General features: G+C 27.7%; 1 protein-coding gene and 1 long non-coding RNA gene across 8 annotated transcripts; one reads left to right on the top strand and one right to left on the bottom strand.

Annotated features, from left to right (window-relative positions):
• Window positions 1-1,797: 1,797 nt before the first annotated feature.
• LOC114176525 lies at window positions 1,798-5,843 on the bottom strand. Of its 7 annotated transcripts, none has more exons than XR_003603013.1 (4): window positions 3,859-5,843; window positions 3,415-3,535; window positions 2,370-2,453; window positions 1,798-2,079 (listed from the first exon to the last, which is right to left on the bottom strand). It is a non-coding gene; the product is annotated as an uncharacterized LOC114176525 (long non-coding RNA). The 7 variants fall into 7 exon arrangements; XR_003603014.1 differs by lacking the exon at window positions 1,798-2,079 and adding an exon at window positions 2,086-2,272; XR_003603010.1 differs by lacking the exon at window positions 2,370-2,453 and having other exon boundaries at window positions 1,807-2,079; window positions 3,859-5,833.
• A 2,757-nt stretch (window positions 5,844-8,600) lies between these two features.
• On the top strand, window positions 8,601-9,509 carry LOC114177333 (dehydration-responsive element-binding protein 1F-like). The gene has a single exon (XM_028062627.1). The coding sequence runs from the start codon at window positions 8,657-8,659 to the stop codon at window positions 9,398-9,400; it is 744 nt and encodes a 247-aa protein (XP_027918428.1). The 5' UTR covers window positions 8,601-8,656; the 3' UTR covers window positions 9,401-9,509.
• Window positions 9,510-16,322: the final 6,813 nt, after the last annotated feature.

Here is a 16,322-nt window from a genome sequence, read left to right as displayed (position 1 = left end):
ATTTAAAATGAGTATTTTTAATCATTTCTTTCTATTTATTCTTGATGCGATATATATATATATATATATATATATATATATATATATATATATATATATATATATATATATATATATATATATATTTTGAACGAAGAAGATAAAATTTAATTATATTTTATTAAAAAAACTTTAATAATTTTATTAAGGGTAGATTTCCATTCTATGAAAATAAATAAAAATAAAAACATAAAGACATTGCATAAAAAATTTGTACCATTCTACATTGAAAAAATTATATATGTTAGTTAATAGCAATAAAAAATACGACTATAAATATAAACAATGGATAATGTTGTATTTTAAGTTTATATAATTAATTTGTTTACAAAATATATTTATTTGAATAATAATAATAATAATAACATAATAATAATAAATAATAATAATAATATTATTATTATTATTATATAATACTAATTATTATAATACTAATTATTATTATTATTAATATTTAAAAAAATATTAATTAAATATATATGTATAATTATTATAATATATATATATATATATATATATATATTATAATATACAGTGTTATTATAATATACATAATTAATATATAAATATTATATATATTCTGTTATATAATAATTATTATAATAATTAATTATATTTATTATTAATATTAATATATATATATATATATATATATATATATATAAAAGAAAGTAGTAAATATAAATAAATTAAATTGTTAAATATACAGGAATAATGAAGTAATTTTAATGTGATGAGTTATCTTTTTCTGTATTTCTCTTTATTTTAGAAAGTGTTAAAATATGAAACTCATGTGCAAATCGGTCCTCTCAAATCAGTAGGATCAAACACGTTTGCAACTCAATTTTCATCCGCATGAATAATACTCATACGAATCCAAACACAACATAATAAACACTACAAAAATAATTGTTTTTAGTGGAGGTTATATTTGGCGTTTATGGGGGTTTTAACCCCCACTAATGGTTTTACCAGGGGTTTGAAATTCCCCCAGAAGAGCAAGCGTAGCTAACGAATTACCAGGGGTTTTTAACAACCCCTGGAAGTAGCACAACTTACCGGGGGTTTCGAAAATCCCCGTTAATGTCTGGGGTTCTGATAACCCCCATTAATGCCTAGGGTTCTGAAAACCCCCAGTAATGCATGGGGTTTTGAAAACCCCCAGTAATGCATGGGGTTCCGAAAACCCCCAGTAATGTTTGGGGTTCCGAAAATCCCCAGTAATGCATGAGGTTCCGAAAACCCCCAGTAATGCTTGGGGTTCCGAAAACCCCCAGCAAAAACTTCAAGGCCACTTCAAAATAAACAATCAATATTCATTCAAATGGTACCAATACAAATAAGCAAGCAATAAATTGATTATATATTCCTAAAACTGAATATAAAATCAAATTCATATATACAAAATCTAATGTAAAACAAATTATATAAATAATACTTATTCATGAAATATGACAAAACAAATTACTTGATTGAGGTGCACATGGAGGTGGAAGACCAAAGAAAAAAAAATTAATAAAGTTAGAAAAATGGATCTGGAATGTATATTCATTTTCACTATATTCCTTCCTTTTCAGATCTTACTTACCATGCAAAACAAATATTTCAATGCATTTTTTATCATATTAAATTCATTTTACACTTTATTTGCTACAACAATTATACTAGGAGGGTAGCTGTTAAACATGCAAACTCACGTCAACTATTATACCATTCAATATCTTCAAATTGGATATTTTTATCTCAACCAACTATTGGATTAAAAGTTCCTTTCATGGGTCAATAATTATATATAATTATACTTCAATGATTGGATCAATAAAACTCATTCCATATATAGGAATTAAGGGCATAATAATTGGTGTAATTCGGTTCCATAAATGTGTGTGTGTGCGTAAAATCAATGATAATAATGACAATAGTGAGTAAATTTAACCAAAACAAAGATTTATATTGCTAGTTTGTTCGGTTATTTTGAATTCAAAGATAAGGCTTGAGATAGGTTTGCACCTTCAATTGTTGAACCCACCTTGAAAGAACCTGTAGAAAGTTGAGGCAGCTTTAAAAGAAAATTAGCAGATAGCAAAAATATAAAAGAATAGTAAGGCATTGACCCAAATCAATCAACATCAAAAAATATCTCATTCTCTTCGGTTGTCCCTAGTGCCAAGGTCTTAAGTGCTTGTATTCTTGTTTGATATTTTCCCTCACGAACTTTGAAACAATAGTTTTGCTTCAGGTATGCAACATAGTTAAATAGTCATTGTTCAAGAACAACTAAAAAACCTGACATTCTACAATAGAAAATGTGAAAAGAACTGTAACTTTACATTTTTCATGCTTTCAACTTGATTTGAAAAGTGCAACTCAATTACTTGCAGAATTTTCCTCAACAAGAATGCAGCACGATGAGCCTAGAAATATATAAAAATGAAAAATTATCTATTTCCGAGTGTTAATCATATTTAATTTGCAATATTCAAATTGATCTATTTCCGAGTATTAAATGCTCTTGCATAGAAAGTTCAAATGAAAATCAAGTTTTAAACCTTTAATTATCAATCATCAAGTAAAAAAAATAAGACTCGTTCTTTGGATTGATTAGTCTTGATAAGCAAAACTGCAGTATAAAAAAACTGATAATTACAAGTACAAAAACAAACGTACAAGATAATAGTTGTACATGATGCACACACAATGGTTTCCCAACACTCAAGAATATCGAAGATCCTCCCATATAGAAGTCCGAAAGAAAATCAAGTCTCAACTGTCTAAACTTTCTTTAATTATCAATCATCAAGTGAAAAAAATAAGCCTCGTTCTTTGGATTTAATTAGACTTGATAAACAAAATCTGCAGTATAAAAAAACTGTGATAATTACTATTAAATACACTAACAAGCATACAAAATAATAGTTGTACATGATGCACACAATGGTTCCTCAACACTCAATGGCCCGTGCCCCCAAACCGATGCCTCACATGCAAGCAACTCAAGGCATACAAGGTGAATTTCATAAACATTTTTCCTCTTAAAATTTCACATCCTCAAATCTTTCAGTGCACCCCCTTTTTCAAACTCACTTACCAGATCCCTAAGTGATGGAACCTTCATAGCCAAGGTCCTATATAATCTAGAATATCGTGCTCGAGTTCCATCTGCAGTCCTTGCTAGGGCAAGCAATCTTAAAGCCTCGGGTAGTTCAGCAAATACTTGTTTCATTTCTTCCAAGCTCAAATTTTCTAAAATGGACGGCCTTGGGGCAACCCTCACAATCTCACCTCCTTTAGGTTCCTAAACTCTAGCCTCGGCTTTAATGATAAGTTCTGAATTTGAGTTTGCTCCACATTTTATTATAAATGAGGAAGTATTACCCGTATTGAATTGAAGGACGTTCCACTATGCCACATCAGTTCCAGACCCAAAGCTTGTATCAGTAGATGGCTTACGAGAATGCGATACGTTCTGAATGCGGCCATCTTCTTCAGGAATCGACTGCATCATAAAAGAGGGTTTAGGAACCCAAAACTCAACATAAGTTGGACATAGACCCAATTTTACCAGAAATGCTGAGATAGAAAAGCATTTGAAATTGTTTTCATCCTTTCATTCCTTACTTTTGCTTTTTCTTTTGGGTACAACATTTCTTAAGTATATAACTGGGTTGATAACACAAATTTAGTTAACAAATAAAAAAATGATAAAATAGTCAAATACAGAAAAACCAGAAAAGTCACATGGCATCTTTGCACTCCTAACAATATTCAATCATGTAGTAATCTACGAAGAGCATGGCAATTTTTAATTTATCAAAATACCTGATCCAAGAGAACCATCAAAAGCATGTTGAAAATTTGAAGCATGAGGCAACTATTACTTTCCTTTGAGGACATTAGATTTGACTGGTCCCATCTCTTTATAGAATAACTTTGGATATTTTCTCGTGCAGCATTATAAGAAAAATGAATTTTTAGAGTTTCAAGACGTTGCAACAAAGGCACCATTGATCCCTGCATACATTCTCAAACCTCAAGATTAAATTACTAGGACAAAACTTGCCACGTTTACTAAAGAAAAATGGAAATTGAGAATCATATTCGGACAGGGCCAACCAGTTTATTTTATTAGACAAAGTCCAGTTCCAGCATTAAAGAAACAAATTGAAGTATACATAACCTCAACCATAAAATAATAGATATCATAATCAAATTGTTCAGTGATTCTCCTTCATTATGCGACAAAGATGAAACAAACCTTCTATTTCCTATGTACGGACAAATGAGGTATTTATCTAGCCAACCCATCTAGTCAAGGACAACCAATTAAATTCATGTACATAAATGACAATCTCTCAAACTACATTGCATAACAGAACTTCTTATACCTGCTCTAGTCTGACAATTCAAATCCAGACAATCCCAATTCATCCAACGCTACCAAAAACCTTTTTACACTGATTAGCTCATTCAAAGAACCATTTCCCTAAAGTAAAAAGTGAATGCCTTAGCGTAGAAGAAAGAGTACAAAAGTAAACAAGCTCTCTAACTTAATGTCTGCACATTAGAAAACAGAGACTATGAAACATAAAAAGCACAAAAAAAAAACATAACTTATATTTAGCTCCAATAACCTACTATCATACCTACCTGCCACAAAGAATTCTGCAAGGAGTCTTTACAGGAGTGCTTATTAAAAAACCTTTGAGCACTTGGAGATTATTTTCTTCTGTTTTCTTCTCATTATTTGCAACCAAACCTTCTCAAATCCACAAACTAATTGCATTTCATTTCAAACAGTACAAGCATCGACAACTATTATTATATCATTCCATTACTCTATGTTTCATCCTTTTTCATCAATTCAAGCATGGTCCAAGTGATCAAAAAAATCAAACTTAACAAGCTTTGCTCATAGAATACCAACAGTAATACGAACTAACTATTATATAAAAATGAGGAAGTGACAATACGGTATGCTGCATCTTAACTAGATATGCATCCTCTCTGAAGAACCAATACATAAGTCATAACAAAACTGGATGTTAGATAATTTGAAGCATATTGATGTGATCGCAACACATTTTTACTAAAGTAATCACCTGAATATACTCTCTAAGAGACAAAGACTTGAACCCTAGGTATTTACATACTTCAAACTCATTGTTCAACAGAATCTTCTAATCTTTCTATATTTTAATATTTTTCGTTTTCATCATAACAGAGAAGAGAAGGAAAGAAATGTCATTCATGATGTGGTCCCCATAGCTACTACAATTACTCGGTTTCAGCATAATGATTCAATTCCCAAAGTGTGATAATCTAACCTTACAGCTCACCACCGGCACCGGAACGGAGAATGAGGAGGAGATGAGTGCTTTGTGCTGTTGGGATTCGTGAGTTTTTCTTGGTGATAGATGGAAAACGAAATTGAATGAGATGAAAATGAAAGCATGTCATGAAATCTAAAGAGTAGTGACACGAAATTGAAAGCAAAGGAGAAATTGAAAGCAGGGAGAACGGTAAGGCATAATCGTTGATCGATGACGAAACTGAAATCTAACCTCGAGCAAACACCGAGAGGAAGAAATCAGAGAGAAAAGAAAAATCAGAGAGAAGAATAGTTCGTCTTCCTCCTAGGCACTGTCATTTGAAATCAGAGAGAAGAAAATTTGTTAAGTTCGTCTTCCTCTAGGCACTGTCATTTGAAATCAGAGAGAAGAAAATTGCTGAGAGGCACGCGAAGATGATAGAATGAGACGTGAGTCCAGTTGTTTCTCAATTTTTGAATGAAAAAAAAATTAAAAACTAAATTTTACTGAGGTTTCTTTAAAAACCCCTTAAACTTAAAGAGGGTTCTTAAAACCTCTGTTATGTTTATGTTTTAGCAGGGGTTATAATAGTCCCAAGTAATAAACCCTTACTAAAATTAAACTCTTTTGTAGTGAAATTTGGGTGTGAAAGTGATTGGATTTAAAAGTAAAGTTGGTGAAAGTTTCAGAATGATTTGATTAATATGATAGATTAAAGATTAAGTTTAATTGAAAAAAAGTAAAATTAACAAATTATGTTTTTTTTTTTAATTTTGCAATAAATTACGAATTTCTCAAAGTTAAAATCCCAAACAAACACACACACCATCTCTTAACAATGTCCTCGTCCATATCCAAGAAAGTAAAAAAGAAATAAGAAAACTTACTTTCTTGTTCAAAATTGATGAAGAGTACTTTGCCAATTCTCGTGAAGTCCATACAGTTTGGTAGGATAGCATGTGCAAATTTCATAATTCAAATGTACAGTAGTATTAATTAGAATATATGTATTTGGATTGTGTATATTTCAATATCTTTTAAATGTTTTTGGATTGTGGATGTTTGAGAAAATATTCTTTTCTGATTTGTGCTGCTTTGTGAAAAAAAAAATATGCAGGGTTAATTGTGGGAATCACAATAAAACAGAAAATTTATTTAAAAACAAAAGTGGAATAGGTCTCGGTTCTTACCAAGACCGAAGGAAAAAGGTACTATATGACCTTGGTTTTGCAAAAATTTTGATGAAAAAAAAATATTTTTACCATATGACTTCGGTTCTCGTGGACCCAAGGCAGAAAAGGAACCCTATGGCCCGGTTCATTTAGAACCGAGGCATAAAAGGGACTCTATAGCCTCGGTAACAACCAAGGTCAAAAAGGGTGCTTTTTGACCTCGTCCCAATATGCTTTGGTTCCAGACCCGAGACAAAATGAGAAAAATAACCGGAGCAAAAAGCCCTTACCGCACTGATATTAAAAAAAAAAACAAATTTTCAAATAAGGCGAAGATTTGAAAAGAAAAACAATACACGTACTAAAAAAAATTCTTGAATAATAATCAAATTTAAAACAAAAAAAAAATGTTTAAAGACTAATATGAAAATCAATTTATTAATTTAAGACCAATTTTTTCATAATTAAAAAAATTATAATTAATGTTAGTGATTAATTTAGAAAACAAATCATAATAAAAATGATTTTAATTATCAATTATAATTTTTATATTTTTAAATTATTTTAATTAATAAATTTTAAAACTATAGTAATTAATTATTTTTATTATTAAAATTAATCTTTATTAAAATAAATATCAAGAAAGAGATCACAAAAAGAATATGGATGAAAGAGAAGGAGAGAAAAATATGGATGAATGAGATGAAGGTTAATATGTACTATAATTGACGCTAACTTTCTTTACTTTAGTTTTATATTTAGTGTTCGTTCATTCAATACTAACACAAATATTTATTTGATAAAAAAATTTAAAAAAATTTATATTATTTATTTAAAAAATAATAAGTTGATAGTAATATTTACAAAATAAAATTATGTTTTCTGGTGGTGACATGATGAGGCAAGTAATAATATTTTAAAAAGAATTAGAAGATGGTCACATAACTAGAGAACAAATCTCTGTCTCCTAGTTTAGAAGGGGGCGGGAACTGAGACAAAAATGAAAAAAAAAAAAACAAGGAAAACGTTCCTTCCTGTTTGGGTTTGGAAATAAGCTCATATTCAAAGAACTATGGATTTATTTAAAAAATAAACGTACTCTCTCCAAATTCCAAATTCCCTTTGCGTATTCCATTTCTTTTCTTAAGAATCACCTAATATTATTTCATTACAATATATAACTTCTAATTTCTAAAAGTCAGGAAAAGTTAAGCCTTTTTTCATTTTTTATAAATAAAAATGAAAAACATATTCAAATTATTATTTTTTTAAAAATGATTTTTATTTGTTTTAGGAGACTAAATACTTTTTAAAAAGTTGCTATTTTAAATTTGTACAGTGAACATGAGATGACCTATTTTCTAATGGTATGGAATTTCAATACATTCATTGCTAGTAATAAATTGCAAAATTGAACATATTAACCCATCTTGACATGACGTCAACCTAATTTGACGTAAGTTCAACAAGATTTTGTTCATATTAAGTTTGAAATTAGATTGAGGAAATATTTTTCCTGTACATAAATACTTTTCTAAATAATATTTTATATTTTAATTATTTAAATAAGTTTTGTGCTTTATAAAATAAATAATTTTACTCTTGTTGGTATTTTTGATTCGATGAAACTTCTTGTAGAGTAAACATTTTAAGGGTGTTTTAACTGTGACCCATGTAAATGAGCCCAAACCCTCTGAACTATGCCAAATCGAGAGGTATGTCATTATGTCATATCATGTTTTCCTGTTTTACTTTGTGTGAAAAGTGTAAAATTCCAAACACGTCTTGTACTCTGGTTGGCCAAAGATAACCAAATGGTTCAAACCATTGACGTTGATTATATTATCCGAATCTGGTCATTGGTCACTGCAGCTTTTAAGACGGTAAAAGTCAAAGTGTTAAGTTTCGCAAGTAGCAACAGATAGTGACAATGTTTCGAACGTTACCAAGCAGCAAGAGGAACCGCAAACAACCCGTGTCCGTGTCTACATCGTAGCCACGTGCGTCAATTTCCTCACTTCCAAACCTCAAAAAAGTTACTTATATTCCACACCACACGAAACATAGTTCATTCACACCCTCTCACTTTTTCTCACTTAGTCAATTTCACAATTCAACAACCACTAAACCAAAACAATGAACATTAATTCCACACAATCATTAACCCACTCCAACCAAGCTTCCTACTTTTGCTCCTCCCCGGAAACAAGCTCCTCTCCCAACGTCCTTCACTCCGACGAGGAACTACATGCATTAGCGTCGGCGCGCCCCAAGAAACGTGCCGGCCGGAGAATCTTTAAGGAGACACGGCACCCCGTCTACCGAGGGGTGCGACAGAGGAAGAACAACAAGTGGGTCTGCGAGGTGCGTGTCCCAAATGACAAATCCACAAGGATTTGGCTCGGAACGTACCCAACCCCTGAGATGGCCGCACGTGCGCACGACGTTGCCGCGCTCGCGCTCCGAGGGAAGTCCGCTTGTCTCAACTTCGCCGATTCAGCGTGGCGGTTGCCCTTGCCGGCGTCCACAAATGCCAAGGAGATACGGCGAGTGGCGGCGGCGGCTGTTGTGGCGATTGCCGCGGAAGACAGTTGCGTCGACAAATTACAGAACGAGAATGTGAATGCGGTGGTTGAGTGCGAAGTTAGCAGGTGTGGTGTCGGCGTTGATGAAGATGACAACAGTAGGAAAGTGTTTAGGGAGTTTTGTGATTTGGATGAGATAAGAATGCCAGTCACATTAGGATTTGAAGACATGCATGAGTGGCTTCAGAACATGGCGGATGAGCCTCTGCGATCGCCTTCTTTTTTAACATATGTTAGAGACTGTACCTGTCTTGAGGATGATGCTGAAGTTTCTTTGTGGACCTTCTCCTTCTGATATGCGCATGCAATTTTGCGTTTTGCTGTATGTAGTGTGCAGTTTTCTTTCTCTTCCTTTCGATTTTGGTTCTTGTACATGATCAGGAGTATCGTTTTCTTATATTAAATTCTTGTTTATAATTGATTTTAGTTGAAATTATGATATCTGTATTGCTGTTAAAATTATACTATTTGTATTTCTGAATTTTCTACATAAATAGTTTTATAGTAATTCCTTTAATCAGAATAATACTCTCATGATCATCATGATCCATTTCCATCTTTAATTAATATTTAATAGTAAATGATGTAGGTCCAACTTAAAGGACAATAGAAGGACAATAGGTCCAACTCAACTCATGAAATAGCACGTTTTTTTTGGATAGTTAATGACAACTATACCAAATTTGTACAAGCATCACTAAGGTAGAAATTCTAAAATCATTAAGGATTTGTTCTCATGAATAGAAAGATTAGGAAAGATGGAGATGATTGATTTCGGTGGATTTGAGGGTGTAGTTTGTGTTATTTTTTTGAAGGAATTTGGAGATGATAGTTGAACAAATTTGAGAGTAAATTTTGTGTGTGAAAGTTTGTGTAGGATTTAAGTAATAATAAAAAATAAAATTTAATTTATGAAAAAAGTAAATTACTAAATTGTCATTGGTGTTAAATATAAAATAAAATAATAATTAGATAAGTTGTAATTAATTTTGAATTTTGTTCTACATAAATTGCAATATTAAAGATATTTATTAATTGAAAAAAAATACGTATCCGAATACAAAACAACACCAACTTCCTGTCACAACGTAATAACAATCAAAAGATAAAAAACAAGAAGCTGCTCAAATCGGATACAAGCAATAGGTATCCGAATACAAAACTAAAGCACTTGAAACCGGATACATAAAAACTAGAATCGCTTAAGTGGAGAAAAGGGAAACAAGTTGAAATCGGATACAAGTAAAGTGTATTTGTTCCATTACTTCATCATATGTACATGAAAATTCTGTAAAACTTATGTGTGATATGGAAAATCAAACAGACCAACATAGAAGGGAAGGGAAGTAGAGTTAATGAAACATCTTGCTCTTTATGCAGACCTCAAGCCCATGATTGCAGTTTCAGCAGCGGAGATGTTATATTTTCCAATATAATAACAAGGGATAGAGTGGTAAATTGGCAAAGTTATCTCACACATCTCCTCAAAACAGCGAGATTTAAATTACAGTACAACCTCACAAATCATCGTCTATCATTCGCTTCCTTTCATTGAAAACGAACAGCATTGTCTCTACTAAATCATCACTCTCCATTAATTGGCTACAGGAAACTTGTCCATAAAAGCACTCCCTAAATGTTAATCATGTACGATATTTGAACCATTAAGATGATCCCAACCCAAATTTATATACACAATCTCAAAGTCTAAAACACAAATTTTTTATTTAAAATTTATTTTATAATTTTTTTATACAATTTATTAATTCTGCAATTTAACCCAAAGCAAAAAGCTAGCTTCTCATCAAAGTATGTGTAAAAAAATTTTCAAAATTCATTAATAAAAGAATATCGAAAAACAATTGATCAAAAGAAATACATTTATAATCTTAATATAAATTCAATAAATAAAATAAAAATAATAAATCAAATAGAAAGAAAAAACATTAATTAGAGATGTAGATAAAAATATTGATATGGCAAGTCAGAATGACCTTAAAAGAATTAAATTTGAGTGAAATAAATACAAAAAAAGTCATAAAAAGATAAAAAAAATCAAAAATAAAAAATAATTATAAGAAATAAATATAATTAATCATTATCTTTTTTCTTAAATAAAATTATAATTTATTAAAAATATGTTTAACTCACTAAATATCATTTTTAATATCAATAAAAATTAATATTTAATTAAATTTTATTTTCAAACATAAAGTTATAATTAATTTAACATAAATATATTAATAATGAAAATAATTTTAATTTTTTTTACAAATATAATCTTATAATTAATTTAATAAAAATATATTAATTCTAAAAAATTGAAATATATAATTTTAAAAATAATTTTACGATTTATTTAATAAAAAAATATTAGCAATAAAAAAATTTAATCCTAAAATAATAAATAAATAAAAAAAGCTAAGAAAAGGTAAGATATTAACGATGAGTACATTTTTTTTTCTATTTACTATCTAATCATATATTAAAGAGAAGACATGGATTGACATAATATATCGTGTTTTCTATATATTTTGATATGGTATTTGTTGGGTTTATATGTTATATTCATATGGGTTATAGTTATAGTTATATTGAGAGATTGTGATTCCATATGTTTATATGACATTAGTCTTACACATATAAAATATTTGATATCATTTTTACCCCAAAATCTTAAGGCAATGATGTTATGGGTCTTTATTTTTATATAGTGTTTAACTTTGTCTATTTTATCCAATGTGAGACTTTTTGACTCACACTTGGATTATTTCCAACAATCTTCCCTCAAGGATGAATTTCTTGTTTTTGTTTTCTTTTTCATATAGTATATTTTTCCTCAGGTGTATGATGACCCCTTTGATCTTTATTTTCACCTAAGTGATTGACCACATAACCCATAATTATAACATATAAATTCAACCGTCTTTTATACGTTTAATTCATAGTTCTCGGTAGTTAAATTTCAAATAACTTTTTAATGTACGTAAATATTCATAATACTATATGCAACTAAAAAAAGAAGTAAAGAACACAATTTTTTTTTCACTTTAAATATTTGACATTCATATAATGTCATTTAGTTTAAAGAGATCAACTTTATATATCACATTTGTAGCATAACAATATTTAATATTATTCTCTTAGATATTATATAATATGTATGACAAAAGTATTCGAAATACTAAATTTTAACATCATTTCCTATTCAAATTGAAATAATGTATAATTAATTAAATAATCATTTGTGTTTCCTATTCAAATAGAAATAATGTATAATTAATTAAATAAATAATCATGTGTTTGTTTTAAGATGAATTTGGAAGAATGGATTTAAAAGAAAAGATATGATAGTAACGTTATTTAGATTAATGGTTTTTTTTTTATTTTACGAGATGGAAATGCATTTATTTATTTTTTACATAACACACAAAACAATACAAATTAAATATTAAAAAAAATGTTTGCTTAACTTTCTCTTCAACATCCAAATATTTGCGAGGAAAGTGTGATGCATAATACTAATATTCAATAATAATAATAATAATAATAAATATTATTAAATAATAATCGTATTTTTAATTATGAAGATAAAATAATAATTTTATATTTTAATTTATTAATATATATATATATATATATATATATATATATATATATATATATATATATATATATATTAATATCATTTAAATTACTTATAAGTTATGCTACTAAATTTATTCTTTTTCACATCCAAATTCTTTAATACAAATATAAATTTTATTCTCAAATTCATACTCACACTTTCTTTCAAATCCACTTTATAAAAAAACACATCTTTAGTGTTTCACAGCTCCACATGTGTGTATCAAAATTATCTATCTTACAAGAGTCATATTTGTCTTAGAGAATATTCGTGTATCATCCTTAAGTAGTCTTCTAAAAAGGATACCAACATATAGTAATATTTTTAAATTATGTATGGAAATAAATAGAAGTCACTTGCGCAATGAATCATAAAAGAAATTTCTATTGTTAGTATTATTATATTTGCTCTATTTTGCCAAACATTGTATTCTATTTCTAATTTAATTGTTATCATATGGAAGATATAAATTATTTTAAGTACAAATTTAGAAATCAACTATATTTTTTTTTAAATCATTTTAGTTATTAATAACTTTTAATTTATAAATTAATGTCTAAATTGATTATTATAATAATTAAATATGTTTTGTAACTAAAATTAGTTAATATTCGAAGATTTGGTTGGAGTAGTATATCAACAAGTTGTGAAAAGTTGCTTCACAGTGTCAATCCTTGAAACCACATTTTAGTCATTTCACTTTTCTGTAAGTTACTAATTACTTTCAAAATTTTCTTTTATTACCCTCAAATTTCATGTATGTACGTGTTGAAAATGAAAAAACTTGAAAAGTTATAACTTTAATGTAATAAAAACAAGTGAGACAATACAAAAAATCTTCCAATTCTTGCATGTTTTATTTGCTGAAGCAAAGTGTTTCGATATAATAGGTTGGGGAGTTGTGGGTTATATTGAATAGGAAAATTATTTTTTTATAGTTTTATTGACAAATTTATGATAATGAACACGTGAACATTTTAATAAATGAAAAAAAAGATTTTATGTAACAAAAAAAATGTTTAATGTTTGTTAAAAATTAAATTTTATCAAAATAATTTGTAAAAGTACCATGGTCCGAATAAATATATATAACTTTTAATTTAGAATGGGTTCGTGGGGTATTAAAAAGAGATGTGGATTGACTGGTATACGGTATATTTGAATTGTTTAATTTATCTTAGTTATTTAACTTAATATATTTAAATTCTTTTGCATTCAAACTCTCTTCATAAATATGAACATTAGAACAAATATAATAAAAACTACTAGATAATACCTTTTACTTATATTTATTAACAACTATAATTCATTTTCATTGTAGTAGCTAAAAGGTTCATCCATTAAGTTGACATAGTTATTTTTACAAAACATTGAAAAGTTAATCGTTCAATTATTTATAATATATATATCTAGAAATTATCATTTAATAAAATTTAATTAATTTATGTACCCACTTGACACATATTTAGTTAAGATTTGTCAAATAAATTATTTTATAAAAATTTAGATTAAAAGTTTCATATCAACTGAAAATAAAATAATATTATAATATATATATATATATATATAAAAGATAAAAGATATTTTATATTCTAGTATCTTAATAATTTACATATTTATTATATCAAATGAAATAGACTTTGTGGATATTTGTGCGAAAGTACATAATGCCACTGATAGGAATAGAGTCATCATGAAATATGATAGATTTTAGTGTTGGATATATTATTATGATAAGACAAAAATTATAGTCATATATAATTTTTGTTAGGAATATTTTTTATACACGTAATGTCGGATCTATGTTATAATATAAGGGGATTAGAGATGGCAAATAAATTCGTGTCCGTGGGTATAACCCGAACCCATCCCCGTTTTGACGGGGAATCCCCGCTTTGACTGGGTATGGGTATGGGTATGGGTAATACCCGAAATTTTCAACTGGGGATGGGAATGAGGATGGGGATATATATATACCCGCCCAAATACCCGTCCCCGCTTAAATTACTAAATTATTTATAATTTATTAAATAATCTAAAAAATATATATAAATAAATAATATATTTACACATAAAATATAACATAATATAATATAATATAATATAATATAGTATATATACATATAAATAAAATATACTTTTATATATATATATATATATATATATATATATATATATATATATATATATATATATATATATATATATTTACACATATACATGTAATATAATATAATATAATATACATATAATATATATACATAATAATATAATATAATATATATAATATATACGTATAAAACAAATTAATCATTTAACTAGTGAGATCTTTTATAAACAAATTTATAACATTACAATTTTATAAAAATTTAAAAGAAATATATATATATATATATATATAAACATAAAATATCTACGCATATACATATAATATATATACATAATAATATAATATATATTATTATATTTATATTATTATATAATATAATATATACTTAAAATAAATATATATCTATAAATATATATATATATATATATATATATATATATATATATATATAAACATAAGATATCCACACATATAATATATATATACATAGTAATATAATATATAATATAATATAATATAATATATATATATATATATATATATATATATATATATATATATATATATATATATATATATATATATATATAAAACATATTTCTCATTCTCTTTGTTTTTTGTTATATAACATATTGGCAATTGCTTCAGTTTTAGATCCAAGGTACAAGATGGACATGTTAGAATATTATTTTTATAAATTGTATGGTAATGATTTTGATCTGAAACTTAGTAGGATTCGTCAAATGTGCTATGATTTGGTTTTGGAATATCAATCAAAAAAGAATGAAACTTCTTCTTATAGAGCTACATCATTGGAGTTGGGAAAGGATGTTGATAATGATGCGAATGAATTTTTAGAGTTTATGGCAAAAAAGAAAAAATCTAGAACTACAGTTATGAAAACAGAGTTGGATTATTACTTGGAAGAAGATAATTTGCCGGTTACACAAGAATTTGATATCCTATCATGGTGGAAAACAAATGGGTTAAAGTTTCCAACCCTTCAAGCAATTGCAAGGGATGTTTTAGCTATTCCAATAACAACTGTAGCTTCTGAATCTGCTTTTAGTACTGGTGGTCAGATATTAACTTCTCACCGTAGTCGACTTCATCATATTACTATAGAGGCTTTGATGTGTACAAGAAGTTGGATATGGAACTCAAACCATCTAGGTAAGATACTCAAATTTATTAATATTTTTTGTTAGTATTTTTTGTGAATTCTCATCTAATATTCTACATTTGGTGTTTGTAGGTGTTAAAAAATTAAAAGGAAAAGATGTTCTCATGAGTGAAAATGAATCTGATGAAGAAGGTACATTATATTCTAGTAATTAAAATTTTCAATTTCAATTATTATATCATATCTAATTTTTCATTTTTTTTCTATGTGTAGGTGGATCGAATGCAAATGAAACCACTGATCATTTGTAAAATTAATAAATATTTTGGTTATTATAAAATTTTAGTAATGTGTAA

This window comes from Vigna unguiculata, chromosome 3 (assembly GCF_004118075.2).
Source record: "Vigna unguiculata cultivar IT97K-499-35 chromosome 3, ASM411807v1, whole genome shotgun sequence".
Lineage (NCBI taxonomy): Eukaryota > Viridiplantae > Streptophyta > Magnoliopsida > Fabales > Fabaceae > Vigna > Vigna unguiculata.
Note: the sequence above shows the minus strand (reverse complement) of the source record. Positions and strands in the feature narration are given on the sequence as shown.

Coding starts and splice junctions, on each gene's coding strand:
- LOC114177333 (XM_028062627.1), top strand. CDS start 8,657: ATGAACATTAATTCCACACAATCATTAACCCACTCCAACCAAGCTTCC.